Source organism: Populus euphratica, unplaced genomic scaffold (genome assembly GCF_000495115.2).
Source record: "Populus euphratica unplaced genomic scaffold, PopEup_1.0 scaffold93.1, whole genome shotgun sequence".
NCBI classification, from domain to species: domain Eukaryota; kingdom Viridiplantae; phylum Streptophyta; class Magnoliopsida; order Malpighiales; family Salicaceae; genus Populus; species Populus euphratica.
In genome coordinates this window covers 350,213-369,447 of record NW_011499873.1, presented here as the reverse complement: position 1 = coordinate 369,447, position 19,235 = coordinate 350,213, and the positions used below count along the sequence as shown (strand labels likewise).

General features: G+C 34.9%; 3 protein-coding genes across 5 annotated transcripts in view; 2 read left to right on the top strand and 1 right to left on the bottom strand.

The window, feature by feature from the left end:
• The window catches only part of LOC105127732 (putative wall-associated receptor kinase-like 16), a 21,931-nt gene extending 11,291 nt beyond the window's left edge, over positions 1 to 10,640 (top strand). The window contains exons 3-5 of one of the 3 annotated variants that reach the window (XR_842690.1): positions 906 to 2,097; positions 10,400 to 10,462; positions 10,510 to 10,639. Coding sequence is in view for 2 of the 3 variants with exons in the window: in XM_011029125.1 (XP_011027427.1) it covers positions 906 to 2,097; positions 10,400 to 10,403 (1,196 nt within the window). In the remaining variant the exon portion in view is untranslated. Of the gene's footprint in view, positions 1 to 905; positions 2,098 to 2,318; positions 2,576 to 10,399 lie in introns of those variants that run through there. The other 2 variants (XM_011029125.1, XM_011029124.1) reach the window with 2 other exon arrangements.
• On the top strand, positions 6,764 to 10,394 carry LOC105127908 (putative wall-associated receptor kinase-like 16; the record flags this gene model as incomplete). Its single annotated transcript, XM_011029388.1, is given in 5 exon segments — positions 6,764 to 7,696; positions 7,798 to 7,965; positions 8,872 to 8,972; positions 8,974 to 9,067; positions 9,388 to 10,394. Coding segments are annotated over 5 exon segments (2,247 nt in total), but the record flags the coding sequence as incomplete, so codon positions are not given.
• Positions 10,641 to 15,501: 4,861 nt separating the features above from the next.
• Positions 15,502 to 19,229, bottom strand: LOC105127728 (probable methyltransferase PMT24). The gene is made up of 9 exons (XM_011029122.1): positions 19,135 to 19,229; positions 18,345 to 19,098; positions 18,117 to 18,266; positions 17,671 to 17,941; positions 17,473 to 17,583; positions 17,197 to 17,371; positions 16,726 to 16,995; positions 16,111 to 16,305; positions 15,502 to 16,025 (listed from the first exon to the last, which is right to left on the bottom strand). Exons 2-9 carry the CDS (start codon positions 19,008 to 19,010, stop codon positions 15,791 to 15,793), a joined length of 2,073 nt encoding a protein of 690 aa, XP_011027424.1. The 5' UTR covers positions 19,011 to 19,098; positions 19,135 to 19,229; the 3' UTR covers positions 15,502 to 15,790.
• Between the last annotated feature and the right edge of the window lie 6 nt (positions 19,230 to 19,235).

The window sequence follows — 19,235 nt, the reverse complement described above, 5'->3', positions numbered from 1 at the left end:
AAGTTCGTATATGATCCCCTTCATTTTCAATCCCGATGTTCATGTGCATGCTATTGTGTATAGATCTTTCATGTGCCATTAAAGGTAACTGTTTGTTTTTTTGGTTTCTCATTTTTTATTTGGATAGGATATCTACTTGTGCCAATTTTTTAGTTCTCGTTATTTAGATAAGGCTGTGATGGTCAGTATTATTAAAACTATGTCACAGTACTACTTCTAGTTCAACCTGAACTTAGACACCTGAATCTAATACTTGGTTCCCTCCATCAATCAGAGACCAAAGTTTAATACTCATACTGGCCTCTTGTAGCAGGAATCGAGTGCAGATTTTTGTTAATTTTGCTTTTCAGGATTCTTACAATTTCAAAGTATATACTGAAATTCATGCAGTTAGTATTGTGATAAATGCTTGACCGGATGTCAGAGCATTGACTAGAATTTATTTTATCAATATAATTTGAAGTAGCTGTTGATGCAAAAGTGACTTGAAATATTCAGACACTATTCTAGATTTATTTCATCTCAAATTTGCAGCCCTTAGTATTTCAGAAAAGAAAACTGAGAGGAATCTAATTTGATCCATATAAAGGAACTTCAAAACCCACAACGTTTCAAAGTCAAATCCACTGTAAATGTACTCGTTTTTAATTTTTTCTATATAGCCGCGGGATCATTTCATCCAGAACTTCTTGATGGGAAATTTCCTCTCTCCACCTTTTATACATGATTTCAAATATTTCTTATTAAATCGAGAGGTTTACTCGCTAAACGGAAGCAAAAACTTGCAATAATTCCCCCTATGATCTTAACCATTCGGGTATCCTTGCTCAATTTGGACGAATTTTCATATCTGCAATGTACATAATTAATTACAAATTAATGTTTCAACATCATTGTACATGGAGGAAGTGGAGCGGGACTGACATCTTTGTTGATGGGAATTACTTGGCTGTACTGGGGATACAATAAATGGAAGCTAATGAAGCTCAAAGAGAAGTTCTTTAGGCAAAATGGTGGTCTAATGCTGGAGCAGAAGCTATCAAGAAGGGAAGGACCCGTTACAGAAACGGCAAAAATCTTTTCAGCTGCAGAACTCGAGAAAGCCACTGACAAGTACCATGAAAGTAGAATTCTTGGCCGAGGAGGTTTTGGTACAGTTTACAAGGGAACTTTAACAGATGGAAGAACTGTTGCAATCAAGAAGTCCAAAACAATCGATCAAAGCCAAATCGAGCAGTTTATCAATGAGGTGGTTGTTCTTTACCAAATCAATCACAGGAATGTGGTGAAGCTTCTAGGATGTTGCTTGGAGACAGAAGTCCCATTACTAGTTTATGAATATGTTGCAAATGGCACCCTCTATGACCACATTCACGACAAGAGTAAGGTGTCGGCCCTCACCTGGGAAATCCGTTTAAAGATTGCTTCTGAAACTGCTGGTGTTCTATCATATTTGCATTCCGCGGCTTCTGTGCCAATCATTCATAGGGATGTCAAGTCTACAAACATACTCCCGGACAACAGTTACACGGCAAAAGTGTCAGATTTTGGCACTTCTAGGTTAATTCCGTTGGATCAAGTTGAATTGTCAACAATGGTGCGAGGTACTCTAGGATACTTGGACCCTGAGTACTTGCACACAAGCCAACTGACGGACAAAAGTGATGTTTACAGTTTCGGAGTGGTTCTTGTGGAACTACTAACTGGGATGAAGGCAATTTCCTTCCATAAGCCTGAGGGGGAGAGGAATTTATCATCGTATTTTCTTTGTGCACTGAAAGAAGATCGCCTGGTCCTTATTCTTCAGGATTGCATGGTGAACCAGGATAATATCTGGCAGCTTAAGGAAGTTGCCAACATTGCAAAGAAGTGCTTAAGAGTAAAAGGAGAGGAAAGACCCAACATGAAGAATGTAGCAATGGAATTAGAGGGGCTAAGAACATCTGCAAAACATCCTTGGACTAATGACAAATCAGATGTAGAAGACACAGAGCACTTGCTTGGTGAATCAGTGGAAACTGTTCGCTCTGAGGAAATGGCTGGTACGAGTGCTGGATATCACAGTTTATATTTAATGCAATCACAAGGAGATGGCAGGTAAACATTTTCTTCTAGTGTCAGAGCTTCGCTTGATAGTTTGATTTGAATAATAGCTCGCGCCATAGTAATGCTTTTCTTTTCTATAATTCAGTCCAGTTCTGTTTTTGTTACAGTGGTCCTGTAATTTTAAAAGACGAAGAATTTCTGACAGTATGTCCAATATTCAACCCGCATTGAAACTCTTTATCCTGTCTCCATTTTGCAATGTAATATTCCAGGTGATCTCCTTCTGAAAGCAAAAAAATTGCTGGACAAACTTTCTGGTGTATGCCATGCTCGTTGACAAGGACTTCGATTGTATGTCTCTGGGAAGGAAATTTTTATCGTCGCCCCGACATTTGGACAGCCACAAAAAAAAAGAAATCAGTAAAGGCACAATCATTATTCAATTTTTCTTGCCGGTGAAAACTAAATAAAAAAAAAATCTAACGTTGATCATTATAGTTCTCAACAAAGAAATTGATTCCACGTTTTTGTAATCTTATCATTTAATATGCATGCATGAAGTAAATATCTTACTCTTAGTATTTAGATACTGCATATCGAAATGAATACTTTAAACCTGATGCATAACTCAATAACTAATAGATCAAGTATGAATATAGCATAAACTCAATTTCTGAATATCCATTATCATACCCTTTCTTGTTAAAAACCAATTTCTCTTGCGTATATAATAGTTTCGCAAGTCAGATAATTTTTTTTTTGCCAAAAAAAATTAAATAAACAAGATTTTAAATTTTGTTTTTTACCCTAATTATAAATAAAAAAACCTATACATTCACTTAATTAAATACATTGAAAACTATATATATCAATATATATATAAAATAAAATTTTAATATGTTTATTCAACTTGCCTTGTTACAAGTCAAATAATTTTCTTTTTTAATATAAAAGAACTAATATGTAGATGTTATTAATAACATATATTTTTTTACATCGAGTAAAAAGTATAACTATGAATTAAAAAGATCAATACTTACTTATTGTTAAATAATATATTTATTTTGTTTTATTTATTAAATATATATTAATATTTTTAGTTTAATTTATATATAAACTTTTTGTATTTAGGTTAAAATAAGAATTTTAATATAAATCAATTGAGGAGAATTCTAGTCTCCTTTTTTTTTATGTGTTCGTATTTATTTTTATATTAAATGAATTGTTTTAACACTTATAATAAATTATAGTAAATATTATATACGATAAAAAAAATATGTAAGAACTCAAATTAATTTTTACATAATAAAAGAATGAAATAATGTTGAAATTGATATGATAGGGCAATTATTTTTGGCACCTCAGGTTTTGTCATGCATGAACTTTTAAAAGCTAATTTTAGTTTCTAGTGAGGATTATAGACTATATAAAATTAAAATTATATTTGCTTTTTTGAAGTGTTTGAAAACACAATTTAAACCATGTTCTCTTAAATTTTATTTAAAATATTTTTTATTAAGTCCTTTTGATATCAAATAATTTTTAAAAAATAATTTTTTTATTTTAATATATTTTTAAATAAAAAATATTTTAAACTAGTATCATTAACACAATCTCAAATACACTAATAATGGCGAATTCTATACCTTTGATTTAGGCTTGCTAATGAAACGGGTTTGAAATTGGTTATATCTCCCTTGCCTACGTCTTGTATTAATCGAATTCAAATTGGTTATTAATCGAATTCAAAGCAAGGGACAAAAAAATCTTTTTTGTTTTTGTTTTTTTTAATGAATTGGTTAAAAATCATCGGTGTTCCTGAACTGTATACTTTTGTAGAATTAGTACCCGTACAATGAACACAATGGTTTTTTTTTTTTCACAAAACAAAACTTAATATAATATTTCGATTAGTTCATCTACAATTTCTTTTTATTTATTAATTAAAACCACTCAGAGCCCTTGAACATGAAACACAATCGTCTCTTCAAATTGAGTAGGTAACCTCAGATTTATGCTTCGGTTGATGTAGATCTTGTAAGAAACCCTCAACACTATTCCAGTCCCAGCTATTTGTTTATTAGTCTAATGAGATCTTTGAATTTATTTCTTAATTTTTTTTTTATTAATATCAATATTCAGACTAGCTACATATGCTTGTCTTTTAATTTTAACTTATTAGACCAGTGAGATTATGAATGTTGCCCTGATAAATATTAGCAAGTTGGGACTTGGCAAACCTCAAGAATCGAAGATATGTTTACCAAGGAGCTTATCCATGCAAATTGATGTTAAGATGCTGGTATGCAAACCTGACAAAATAAAAGATAAGAGACAGGATAAAATGAGAAATAGAACACACAAGAATTTACGTGGTTCACCTAATTGGGCTACGTCCACAGACAAGTATATAAGGATTTTACTAAGTAATATGGGACTTACAACCTCTCTCGAATAATAGGAGAACAACTAAGAATCTCTCTATTATTAGGAGAAAACACCTTACTTACTCTATCACAAATACCTCACAATTTTGTGGGATTACTCTCTTTTCACTCTCTTCTTCTTCTCTCTATTTTGGTGTGCATATAGACTTGAATGCATTGTCTATTTATAGGCAAGAGTGAGGGTATAATGATTATAAATTTAGGAGGAATATATGCCTAACAACTCATCCTCCACTCATACTCCATTAATTATACCAACTCATCCTCCATCAATTTACAACTCATCTTCCACTCAAATCCCATTTATTATACCAACTCATCCTCCACTCATCCTCCACCAATTTACAACTCATCTCCCACTCAAATCCCATTAATTATGCCACCTAATTACATGACTTTACAATTGAGTCCACCATCGTTGCTTTGTTAAGTCTTCATAACTGATATTTACTGGGCTTTATTTTATTTTTTATCAATCGTTTAATTTTAACGTCATTGCTTCAATTCACTCTATCAAAAGAAATAAACAATTCGGTGATTATATAAATGCATTTATTGATCTTATAATCTAAAATGTTTCGTGTGAAACTTCAGTTTTGATAGGTGAAACTTAAAATTTTATAAAAATAAAATAAAATAAAATAAAAGGATCCTATATATTAAAAAAATAAAACAAGAGGCTCTAGTGATTTTCTATGGTGTTTCAATGAAAAAATTACGGATCCAAAAATGTTTTATTTTATTCTTAATTTGTTTTTTACTACTATCATTTATTTTAATTTTAACTTTTTATATTGTGGTTATTGTAAAATGGACTTGATATTTTGTTTCATATCATTTTTTTTCAGGTTTTCATATATCTTGATATAAATTTGGTTCTTAATTTTACAAGGAAGAATTTAGTTTGGTTGTTTATTTAAAAAAATTAAATATAAAAGGATGAAAAGTAAAAGTAAAATAAAATGACAACTTGTTATTTAAAAAGATTTTTTTTCTTCATATTATTGTCTTTCAGGTTATACACCCCGCTATAGCTATAGATTGTTTCTCGATTATGCAAGAATTTATTCACTTTTGTTGTTTGAGAGAAATTAACAATTGTTCCTTCGGGCTAAAATAACCTCCCTTCCCCCTTAGTTTTTTTTTTTTTTTTTTTTTAATTTAATTTTGTTTTAAAGGGGGTTTGTGTCATGCGTGAGATAACTCGTTGTTTCACCAGCGTTTGATTAACGGCAGACAGCTACTAGTACACAAACCTCTGCCACACGGCAAGTGCAGGTAAACTCGACATGTGGGCCCCGCAAGAGAACGTGAAGGTGGAATCATAGCTGACTTTAAAAGGTTACCTCAAGTCAAGGTCGCACATCCACCCTACACCCCCAGCAAGAAGTTACAGTTGCAGCACGTCAGGATCTTTGTTCACGGCAATGCTAATAACACATCATCAACAAGAAGTGGGAAATTGAAGCCCAAAGTATACAGATCATGTTTGCTGCTCTGAGTCACAGCTTTACTTAATCACTAAAACAACTCGGCAATAGTTGTTGGAAGGCTAATCCCGCAGTATAAACCCACTCAATTTTTGCTAAATTCATGGGGAGAAATTGAAATAAAGAAAAAGGGGGGGTGGGGGGTAATGTGTGAGATAATTGGTTGTTTCCCCACCGTTTGATTTACGGCAGACGGCTACCAATACACAAACCTCTGTCACGTAGCAAGTGCAAGTAAATTTGCTGATTATGATCAAATGATGGATCTGACTGAGAATTCATTCCTCTGATGAGGTTCTAATTGAGATAAGAAAGATGGAGGACCTAATTAAAATTAACCTTAAAGTTTGGGGATTTTATAATGAGATTTCTCAAGAAAAAATTGCACTAGACTTCCGTATTCAAAATTGGAGTGATTGATTTAGAAGATGTTTGGAAATGTAATTTGTTGGTTTTAAAAGTATTTTATATTTGAAAAAGTATTAAAATAATATTTTAATAAAAAATTATTTTTGATATTAGTATATCAAAATAATTTGAAAATATTAAAAAATATTAATTTAAAATAAATATAAATAAAACTTTAAATTTTTTTAAAAAATAACTTTTAAAACATAAAAATATACAAGGTATCTATGGAGTAACATGCTTGCAAGTCCTCTAACACACGCTCTTTCAGATATTCAGTCACGTATATTCCAACCGGCATTCAAGCCTCATAATTTGGTCTTCCGTCGACCAATATCGTGGTAATTTGTTTTATAAAAAGGGCTAGCTGCCACAGTGAGTTTTGTACCATCCGACTCCATTCTAATTAAACAGAAAAAGTAGCTGTCATGGGAATTCGAGGAATGGCCTTACAGTTCACAATAATGGGAGCAGTGTTAGCAGCAGTTACAGCAGCAACAGAGTTTCCTAGAGCGAAGCCTGGATGCCAAGATAGATGTGGGAATGTCAGTATCCCATATCCATTTGGCACGGAAAACGATTGCTACTACGACCATCGGTTCCTCATAACTTGCAACCATACTTTGAATCCTCCAAAAGCATTTCTCAACACAAGTAATATAAACGTCATGGAAATAGCTCTCGAAGGAAAGCTGCATATTTTGAAATACATAGCCAAGGAATGCTATGATGCATCAGGACGAACTCTCAGAATCATACCCTCATTTACGCTCGCCTATTTCATTATCTCTGATGCTGACAATATGTTCGTGTCCATTGGTTGCGATTCTGTGGCATCCCTCAATGGCAATTTCAAAGCAGCTGGTAGTACTGAGAACGAATACGTGGTAGGATGCACGTCCTTATGTAACAGCTTAAAATATGTACGTAATGATACATGCTCTGGCATAGGTTGTTGTCAAACATCCCTTGCCAAGGGAGTAAATAAATTTAACTTGACAGTTTCTAGCCGGAAAAATCATACTGGTATTTTGAACTTCAGATCCTGCAGCTATGCTTTCGTTATTGAAGAAAAGAAGTTCAATTTTTCTAGAAGTTATCTTCGGGATCTGAAGAACGTTGACAAGCTTCCTATGGTAGTTGACTGGAGTATTGGGAAAAATAGCTGCGCCGAGGTAAAAAAGAGTAGCAAGAATGCATGTCAAGGAAACAGCACTTGTTATGATCCTGACAGTGGATATGGGTACCTCTGCAGGTGCTTGGACGGGTACCGTGGAAACCCATACCTCCCTAATGGTTGCCTAGGTATTTATTTACTGTCTCGAATCTGTTTCTTTTTTTCCCTCTCAAATTAGAAAGTTTACCGAGGCTTCTTACTAATTTGCAACGTTTCTGTTCTTTTCCAGACATTGATGAATGTACAGATGCAACTGTAAACAACAATTGCACACATATTTGTACCAACTTGCAAGGGAATTATACATGTTCTTGCCCCAAGGGGTACCATGGTGACGGAAGAAAAAATGGCGAAGGCTGTATCCGCCATCGGTCACTGGTGATTCAGGTTGCTGTCGGTAAGTTCGTGTATTATCCACTTCATTTTCAATCCCGATGTTCATGTACATACTATTGTGTATAGATCTTTCATGTTCCATTAAAGGCAACTGTTTGTTTTTTTTGGTTTCTCATTTTTTATTTGGATAGGATATATACATGTGCCAATTTTTTGTTCTTGTTATTTAGATAAGGCTGTGGTGGTCAGTATTATTAAAACTATATCACAGTACTCCTTCTATTTCAACCTGAACTTAGACACCTGAATCTAATACTTGGTTCCCTCTATCAGAGACTTAAGTTTAATACTCATACTGGCCTCTTGTAGGAGGAATTGAGTGTAGATTTTTGTTAATTTTCTTTTCAGGGTTCTTACATTTTCAAAGTATACAATGAAATTCATGCAGTTAGTATTGTGATAAATGCTTGACCGGATGTCAGAGCATTGACTAGAATTTATTTTATCAATATAATTTGAAGTAGCTGTTGATGCAAAAGTGACTTGAAATATTCAGACACTATTCTAGATTTATTTCATCTCAAATTTGCAGCCCTTAGTATTTCAGAATACAAAACTGAGAGGAATCTAATTTGATCGATATAAACTCTGGAACTTAAAAGCCCACAACGTTTCATAGTCAAATCCACTACAAATGAACTCGTTTTTAATTTATTCTATATAACCGCGGGATCATTTCAACCAGAACTTCTTGATGGGAAATTTGCTCTCTCCACCTTTTATACATGATTTCAAATATTTCTTATTAAATAGAAAGGTTTACTCTCTAAACAGAAGCAAAAAATTGCAATAATTTCCCCTATGATCTTAACCATTCGGGTATACTTGCTCAATTTGGACGAATTTTCATATCTGCAACGTACATAATTAATTACAAATCAATGTTTCAACATCCTTGTACATGTAGGAAATGGAGTGGTGGTGACATCTTTGTTGATGGAAATTACTTGGCTGTACTGGGGATACAGTAAATGGAAGCTAATGAAGCTCAAAGAGAAGTTCTTTAGGCAGGCAAAATGTTGGTCCAATGCTGGAGCAGCAGCTATCAAGACGGGAGGGACCCGTTACAGAAACGGCAAAAATTGTTGAGTTTGTTGCTTCAAGTTGCTGCTGCTACTCTGTTTCAGTTACGATTTTTATGCTTTAATAAATGATTGTCCTAGTCTTTAGGAATCAATTGATCTGTTAGGTTGTTAACAGATCATGGCACGTTAAGCTGCTATAAGTTAGCATTTCTGTTGCTTTTATTTCAATAAATATGTAAACGATTGCTGTGAAACATTAAGCAATTCTGTATTCAATCCTTTTTCTTAATAATACTGCAGCATCAATAATTATTGCAGTTTTTACAATTCTCTTCTATTTTCTTTTCTTACATAATACTCAAACACGTAAACACTTTCAAAAATCTTTACAGCTGAAGAACTCGAGAAAGCCACCGACAAGTACCATGAGAGTAGGATTCTTGGTCGTGGAGGTTTTGGTATAGTTTACAAGGGAACTTTAACAGATGGAAGAACTGTTGCGATCAAGAAGTCCAAAACAATCGATCATAGCCAAATCGAGCAGTTTATCAATGAGGTGGTTGTTCTTTACCAAATCAATCATAGGAATGTGGTGAAGCTTCTAGGATGTTGCTTGGAGACAGAAGTCCCATTACTAGTTTATGAATATGTTGCAAATGGCACCCTCTATGACCACATTCACGACAAGAGTAAGGTGTCGGCCCTCACCTGGGAAATCCGTTTAAAGATTGCTTCTGAAACTGCTGGTGTTCTATCATATTTGCATTCCGCGGCTTCTGTGCCAATCATTCATAGGGATGTCAAGTCTACAAACATACTCCCGGACAACAGTTACACGGCAAAAGTGTCAGATTTTGGCACTTCTAGGTTAATTCCGTTGGATCAAGTTGAATTGTCAACAATGGTGCGAGGTACTCTAGGATACTTGGACCCTGAGTACTTGCACACAAGCCAACTGACGGACAAAAGTGATGTTTACAGTTTCGGAGTGGTTCTTGTGGAACTACTAACTGGGATGAAGGCAATTTCCTTCCATAAGCCTGAGGGGGAGAGGAATTTATCATCGTATTTTCTTTGTGCACTGAAAGAAGATCGCCTGGTCCTTATTCTTCAGGATTGCATGGTGAACCAGGATAATATCTGGCAGCTTAAGGAAGTTGCCAACATTGCAAAGAAGTGCTTAAGAGTAAAAGGAGAGGAAAGACCTAACATGAAGAAGGTAGCATTGGAATTAGAGGGGCTAAGAACATCTGCAAAACATCCTTGGACTAATGACGAATCAAATGTAGAAGACACAGAGTACTTGCTTGGTAAATCAGTGGAAACTGCTCGTTTTGAGGAAATGGTTGGTACAAGTGCTGGATATCACAGTTTACAGAATTATTTAATGCAATCACTGGATGGTGGCAGATGAACATTTTATTCTAGTGTCACGGCTTCGCTTGATAGTTTGCTTTGGATAATAGCTTGCCAGCAGTGTATGGTAATGCTTTTCTTCTCTTTTCTTTTCTATATTTCAGTCGTAATGCTTTTCTTTTCTATATTTCAGTCCAGTTCTGTTTTTGTTACAGTGGTCCTGCAATTTTAAAAGATGAAGAATTTCTGACAGTATGTCCAATATTCAACCCGCATTGAAACTCTTTATTCTATCTCTATTTTGTAATGTAATATTCCCAGTGATCTCCTTCAGAAAGCAAAAAAATTGCTGGGCACACATTCTGGTGTACACCATTTTGCCACTGAAAAGCATATTCTAAACAGGCAACACGCTATCATATTCCTTTCTCCTTGAGAACACATGCAAGCTTAGGAGCTGTTAATAATCTAATACTGACTCGTTTTTCCAACATGTTCTTTCTTTATTAATATTACCTCTATATTCAATCTAAGATTATAAGAGCACTGAATCAGGGAAAAAGAAAAAAGAAAACGAGGGCTAATAACTTCAGCATGATAACGATTGTATGTCTCTGGGAAGGAAATTTTTATTGTCGCCCCGACATTTAGACAACCTCAAAAAAAGCAATCCGTAAAGGCACAATCATTATTCAGTTTTTTCTTGCCGGTGAAAGCTAAAAAAATAAGTCTAACGTTGATCATTGTTATTCTTAATAAAGAAATTGATTCCACATTTTTACGAAAGATCAAGTTATATATTAAAACCCAATTTATGTCCATAATCAAGTATACTAAATTTGGACCTTAGGTCCAAAACCACATTGTCAATTCAAAGATAATAAAATTAAAGTTTAAAAACCATTACAAGAATCCAAAATAATGAGGACATGCTTTCCCTAAAAGATCTGCAAGAAGGAATTTATTAGTGGCATAACTAAAAAAAAAAAAATCAAATAATACCACTACCAAAAAATCTAGAAAAAATAAAAAATCTTAAAAAAATAATAAAATAAATCTTCCTAGCTTCCCAAAGCAATCTTTGGTTAGTGTTAAAGCCTTTTTAATATTTTCTATTACATATAATTCTAAATTTATCATATTAAATACAAGCATCAACATTTTATTTCAAAATTAAAATTTTTCTTGATCTATATACCCATCCAGAATGAATTGTATAACCATCCAGAATGAATTAGGCTTGGCCAGATTAAAAACCAATTATTGCATAAAAAATATGTATTGGTATTTTTTATATATATTTTGATAAAATATTTGAAATGATAATAAAAAAAACTTAATAAGTATATCAAATCAAATCAATCAACCATAATATATATTAATAAAAAAATTAATATAACGAGTCAAGAGCACACTAGTCACCTCGTTTAAATAGCAATATGGTTAAAAACAAATCCACACCACTATTATTTTAACCTCTAATTAGTCCTAACTTAAATGTGAAACAACAAATTATCAAAGCATTAAATTATATAAAAAAAAAAAATTAAGGAGTGAAATGAAAAGATAATGAGATATTGTATTAATTTGAATTAACATGTAAAATTTACAATCTATATAATAAATTCACCTGGTTGGATAATTTATATTTTTCTTTTTACTTTTTTTATTCTCTTCCTAATTGGGTCTTAATTTATCTCAAGTTAGCTTAACTTTGGAACTAATTGAAGAAATATAAAAGAATTAGAGATGAAATTTAAAAAAAAAAATTATGAATGACAAAATTAAAAATACACTAGCATAAAGAAAGAAAGAAAAACAATATTGTTAGATAAATTTCTTAAACTTGAGTTAATTTTTTAAAACTATAACCCATGAAATTCTAGACTCGGGTTCAATTAGAATGCTTAATTTTTAATCAATTTAATATTTAAGGAAGAAATTAAAAAAAAATCAATCTAAAAAATTTACTAAATTAAAAAACATAGTAATTAAAAATATAAGGTTTAAATTTGATATAAAAATAAAATGAAATCAAATATTAAATGATGAAGTTGAAAAATAAATTTAATTGAGACAATGATTCAAAGTGAAATAATTAATGGTAAAAAAAATTAAGAGAAAATTAAACATAAAAATACTAAAAAAAAGATAAAATTTAAAGAAGAATGAATTTTGTAAATCATTTTAAATAAAAAATAGTGATAAAAGAAACTTTTGGTATCATGTAACATGAGTTATTGGACTCTTTTAAGGCTGTAGAGTTTGAATAGTCAAAACAGGGCAGGACTGTTCATTCGCATGGAGAAGTTGACCGGCGATGGTTTCAGACTCTCTGAGACAGCCATCTACATTCGGTCTCTGGCTCTGGGCCTCTATGGCCGACGTTCCCTCTGATACCAGTCAGATGAGTCCCAAAAAAAGATGACAAATAAAAGGACTAATGCGAATGACGCTTTACTGGACCGAGAGAGAAAATGAAAGAAAACAAATGAATAGGAAACAACAGATAGAACTGAATCTGGGGTCTGTTGGTAAAACTTCGAGAAACTTTATTTTGAAGAATGATACATCTGCTCGCAGAAATTCAAGATATACTTGCATCGTTGTGATTATGTTGAATGAACATTCAAATTACAAGAGATGTTAATTACATAAAAGAAAATCTACGAAAATGGTACAGTAAGTTATTTCTCTGCATCAACATGATCCATGCTTCTCTGGTAACAAAACCAAGCTCACATGTGAAGTCGAAACTCCTGAAAAGAATCTTTCCCTCTGAGCTCGGTACCCATTACTTCATCTTCATTTCATGATCAATATATCTACTCGATCACATCTACAACGTTTTCGCGGACCAAGCCGAAAAAAATCTAAAAGTGTATGCTTCTCTTTAAAGCAAATATATAAATAAGAATCATCATGTAGACTAATTTACAAAACTCTGCATATGCTTGCGAGGTTCCAGACTGCATTTACTACAGTTAGAGAGATGATATTAGAGCTATTGAAACTGTAGCTAGACCTTTCCATCCGATGAAGGAAGATTGTAATCTGCTTTCATCATTGTAAGTGATGATCTGGAGACCGAATTGGTTCCTTTAGAGGGAGATGAGGAAGGAGCAGGCAGTTTCTTGGGCATCATTTGTTCCCAGTTAGACTTAGACAATCTTGACGCTTCTGATGAAAGAACAATGAAAGCAAGAAGAGTGAAGAGCAAGCACTTTTGCCTCCAAGAAACTAACATGTTGAATACTATCGTCAGGAGATGTCTTGAGAGCTCTCCTTTAACATTCCAAAGTAGCAGCTTTAGAGAGTTTGAGCCAGCAGACATGTCGAGCAATGTGAGGAGAATGCCAACTTGTTTGTTTGAGGAAAGATGAGTCAATGGCAGACAATGGATAATTTGATAATACTAAACTGTTAAGTAGTTCATGCTGTTGCTCTCATTGTCTAAAAGGGAGTAAGAATCTGAGCGTACGAGTGAGGAATTTGAGGGATTTTAATATTCACCAGGGACCGCTCATTAGTTGGGGTGAGCATCGGTGCATACTAGTTCATGAATGCAAATTCTGATTAAAATATATCAAGATATTAAACCTGATACTGAAGCATGTGTTGTTACTAGGAAAGTGGCTATAGCCTCAGCTCTATTTTTGAAAAGACCGACCTAAACAGACCTAGGGTTACAATTGTTCTTTATTTTCAATCATGCAGTCAAGAGGATAGTACTCTTTTCATAATTTTCAGATAGCTCAAGAGCCGAACAAGTCTAACTAATAAAAGAAGTTCACTAAGAAAGTTCAAAAGGAGTCCAAAAAGAAGCATCTTGACACTTTTGTACACTGCTTTCCCAACAAAGTTAGCTCCCAGCGATATAAAATATGGATGATCAGTAAGATGTCAATTTAAAAGTCCAGTGATCAAGGCACTCCTGTCCTGAAATGTATTTTGAGCAATTAGACAGAAAGGGACATTTTCACGAACTCTGTACGTGCGTGTGTTGAGAATATATATACATGGAACACAACGAGTGTCTTGTGTCCAAACATGCAGCGATAAAATCTGTCATGGTCTGCTGTATTGCCAATTTATGCTGCATTTAAAAGGTCTCAGCTGTCACAAATACACTCCTGACGCCTGTTTGCCAAGCTGTGTAGCTTCTTTTATTCGCCAAGCTGAAGGAGCAACCATCCCGAAGAACATGTATGGAGAATTGTTCTAACTTCACTCTATGTTAAGAGAGTTTTGGCAGTCCAAAATCTCAACTTCTCTTATTAAGAATTACATTGAGAAAATAAATGCCTGTCAGTCTCCCATGGCCCTGCAGTTTTACAGATCATACTTTGAATCTCCCGCAATCTGTGGAGGTACTTGATGGTTTCCTCCTCGACAAAGGACTACAGATTTAAGTGAAATCCTTTTGTAGTAGCAGGCACCAGTAATTTATGGTCCCTTTCTTTTTCTTTAATTCTCTCTCCTTTCTGCTAATCTAGCTTCAGGTGGCACAAGGCGGTAGGGATCAGCCATGCCAACGGTCTACCTCCAACTAGATCCCCGTTTGGAGTTGTTTGAGCTTTTCCAAATTCAAAACCCTAATGAAGATCTTTTAAAAAGATTTAGTAGCTGAATTTTAATTTTTAATCATTTTTACATTACAAAAACATCTCTCACAGCTGCAAACAACGTCGTGCAAACATCAGTTTAGTGCCGAGACTATAATCAATATCTCAATTACATCTCTAGAGAATCATTTCCAATTTGTAATCTAGGAGCTAGGAATCGTTCTATTTAATAGATTTTGGAAGTCTTTCGTAATGGATTTGTGATAATCTTGGAAAAATTGTAGAGCTGAGAATCCTGTTAGGGTCCAAATAAGAAGAAAAATCTTTCGAAGACACTTGAGATTCACCAATGGAGATTTTTTTTTTTTTTTTGAGTGTTTGTTTGTGAGAGGTGGCACGCGGCCCACCTCACGGAAAGCATGTAATACATGCTTTTTCATGAGGTGCACGGCGGGCGGTGCACCTCTTAAACAAGCACACGTTTAAATAGTTTGACGGCTACTTGCCCAGAATCTTTTAATAGCCAGACTCAAAACTGTACAGTACAGCCACATTACAACAGCATTATCAAACACCATAGAACAATATATATATATATAACAAGTTTGCAAAATTGTGATTTCTCAGTAACATCCATGATAAGTATGCAGCCAAAATCCCTCTTATTAAAGAGGGTTGATTAAAATGACACTAAATATTGATGAAAATAAGGAGAATTTAAAGAACAACTAAGTAAATAACTATTATTTTACAATTTCTTGTGGATAAATACAGCTATTGATACTAACCGTCAAATGCCTACGATAGAAAACAGAACCATGCCTGTAAGCCTAATACAGGCAGCCTGGTAAACCTCAGATGAAAGGTACAAACTGACACGTCAGGCTTGTATGATGGCTGATGTTATTGTTTCTGATTCCGTAGGACGCCACATTGTCTTTTGAACACAAAGCAGTCCCTCATTGTCTTTTGAGTAAATCATCCGGATCTCCCATTTCAGAGATTTGGCCAGCCTCTCAATCTCACCAATGATTTCAACATTGTCACGCACAATCAGCTTTCCTTCTGGCCTCAGGATCCGATCAACTTCTGCTATTACTGCCACTAAGTCGCACCTATGTTCAGAAAAACAACAGAACATCAGGTCAGACAAATTATCTAGATCTCTTTCTTTAGGAAGCGGCAATGTGATGAACCTACCTCTTTTTTAGACCGGAGAAGAGATGATCAGCATGTAGAAGATCATAAGTTCTAGGATAGGTATTGAATGATTCACACCAATCATGATACATTCCAAACAAACCACGCTCATAGATTATTGGAAGCGTGTCTGCAGAGTCAGTTGGGACTATATTCATAACCCACACTTTCAAGTCTTTCAGTGCCGCAGCAAACCTAAAACAATTACAGAAAAGCATAAGAAAATAAAAGAGTCATGGCAGCACAAGGCTATATGCATCTTAATCATGGAAAATGGAAACATAGCAACCATGATGATCATGAGCTACTGAGGGGAAACCCCCATCAATCATTAAGTTGAATGACATGCCAGCACATGAACATGAAAGGATAAACCAAAATACATGAAACACTCCTTTACCCAGCAGAACAAATCAAAAGAATGCAGCTTAAGCTTAACATACCAAAATCTTATCTTTGATTTTATGGGTTCATCTACAACCCGATCAGATCTATCAAAAAAAGCACGTTTGAATTGGATAGCACACAGATAAGAGAAAGTGTCTCTATTGTGAATGATAAACACAAGTCTGCTTAGCCATCTATAGTATAAAATAAAATTGTTAAATTGCTTACCCTCCATATACAGCTCTCATGTCCATGATATTTCTCACAGAAGACCATTTAATTCCTATCCCATTCAAATAAGACTGGGAGACAACATTTTTCCAATGTCTATAGTCAGCAGCAAAATCCTCTGCAGCAGCTTTACCATAAACTCCAACCTGAGAATTCAACCAGTATGGTGGTTTCTCCAGCCGTTTTGGCCATTGCTCAGGCCAATGAGACCCACGCACTGACGCATCTACAGGCACTTTATGCATACATGCCTCGAGCAGGACATTCCTGAAGACAAACATCCATTCCTCTATTTAGAGATTATAATAAAAGTGGTAGCATTTTTACATCGCTTCAATTAGTTTTGATTTTTCCATATTTAGTTTTAGTTTTTAAACACTTTCTACCCAAGCTATGATGAAAACTCGGGAAGGGGTAATTGTGGAAGAACAAAAGGTGATTCTAATTCCATGGGACAAATAAAAGTACCACGCTGCATTTGGATCATCAGATTCTTTGCACAGTGGAGGCTCATTTTGTGGTCTATTATTATAGCAGTCATTGGAAGTTGGCTTTCTATATATTGCTGCACCAACACCATTTAGCTTGTCCGTTTTAATCACCACCAGATCCCAGCACATTGACTTTGTTAGTTTGGACATTGCTGCATAGAAGAAAGCAAGAAAGAAAGAAAGAAGAGTAATATGAAGACAACCCATAGTACTATCCTCTTGGAAGGAATGCAAGCCTTAGAAAATATTCTACCTTTCCAAATGCCCACATCTTCCGGACGCTTTCGATAAACTGGGGTGGCAGACCAGACAAAGTAACCACCAGGCCTCAACACCCGATTCAGCTCCCAAAGAAGTTTACCACCTGCAGGAAGACTCAAAATATCTCTCTGAACCAAAAAAACAAACCGACAGAAATTTTTTGCCAGAGTATAATAGACACAGACATTACCTTCAATGTGCCAAGGAACCCTACAGCGTGCACAATGAACAAGATCAAAAACAGAACTAGGAAAGGGTAATCTCTTCGTGCCCATAACAGCCAACATCGCAGGGATACCCCTTTCAAGTGCAAATTGAACCTGGGCTTCATGTTCATCCTTGGGAGCAAATGACATTGCAAGAACATCTTTTTCCAAAAGATAACCTCCAAAGCTTGCCACCCCACACCCAACATCCAATATCACTCGGCTTCTTTTTCCCCATGCAATATCAGGATGGGACTGCATCATTCATAGAAAAAACCTATCACATCATACTCTTCAGTGTACACAACGATATTTGCAAACAATCAATCTAGTTCAATGAAATAGTGTCTCATGTTCAATCTTTTGAATTAGTGATTCTACAAAATAAAGGACAGGAAATGCAGAAAACAGGTGCAATAAAGAAACTCACATCCTGAATGAAATCAATATAATGAAGAGCACCATGCTTGAACTGAGTTCCACCACCTGGAAAAGTAAGATATTCACCAGTAACTTTAACCCAATTCTGATGCCCCTTAACCTCGGCAAGCTTGGTGTTAGGGACGTTATAGAACCATATCTGCCATGTGCGCCAAGAGAAGAAATTCAGCTATAAACAGGAAAGGTTTTTTCATTGATTAGTTGGATCAGCGTTTACCTTTTCCCTGCTTTTAGGCCACTTAACTGAGCGTCTATATCCTTCAGGTATGGGTACCAAACAAGTGGGAGCTTCTTGAGGACAGTGCCTCTCTCGATGTTCATAGTGCTTTGTGCTTGGAAGCCTTCTTATAACGTACCAATTATCAAGGCAAGGAACATAGGCTGGTCCGGCAGTGACATTACAAAGTTTCCATCCATGACCATAATGATCCTTAGCTATTGAAGATTGTTGAGATATCTTCTCATTCTGTGACTCCACCACTTGAGTCGACCAAGCCCCATTTTGAGTATTGGTTTCATTTAGAAGTTCTGACTGTGTGCCAGCAGGTAAAATCTCAATGGAAGTTTGATCATTCTCTTGACTATCCACGTTATTCTCAGTAGCACCTTCCTGGTTATTTTCATTTGCATTCTCCCCTGAGTCTGGGTTCTTCTCCCCGTCATCTGACTTGGATTTATTTTCACTTGAGCTATCCTCTGATTCTGTTTGATCGCTTTCATTTGCTTCATTGCCTTGAGCTTGGGTCTCTCCAGCTTCTGAATTTGATTCTTTATCACCTGAATTCAACTCTCTATCCTCTGTTTTTCCATCCTCATTATTTTCAGTCTCCATCTTTCGTTCCATTTCAGAAACAGCCTTCCCATCCTGGTTTTCTTCAACCATATTCTTAGACTCGGCCTTCTCATCCCTGTTCTCATCTTTGTTATCCTCAACAGTAATTTCACTCTCTTTTTTAGTCACCTTTGGGTCATCATGGACATCAGAATGGCTATCACTTTGAGAATCAACAGCATTGCCATCTTCTTTTGTTGCATCCTCCGGTAAATCACCAGGACTGTCTTCAAAATGTTTGGAAATATTTTCACCAGCCACTCGTTTCACATTCTC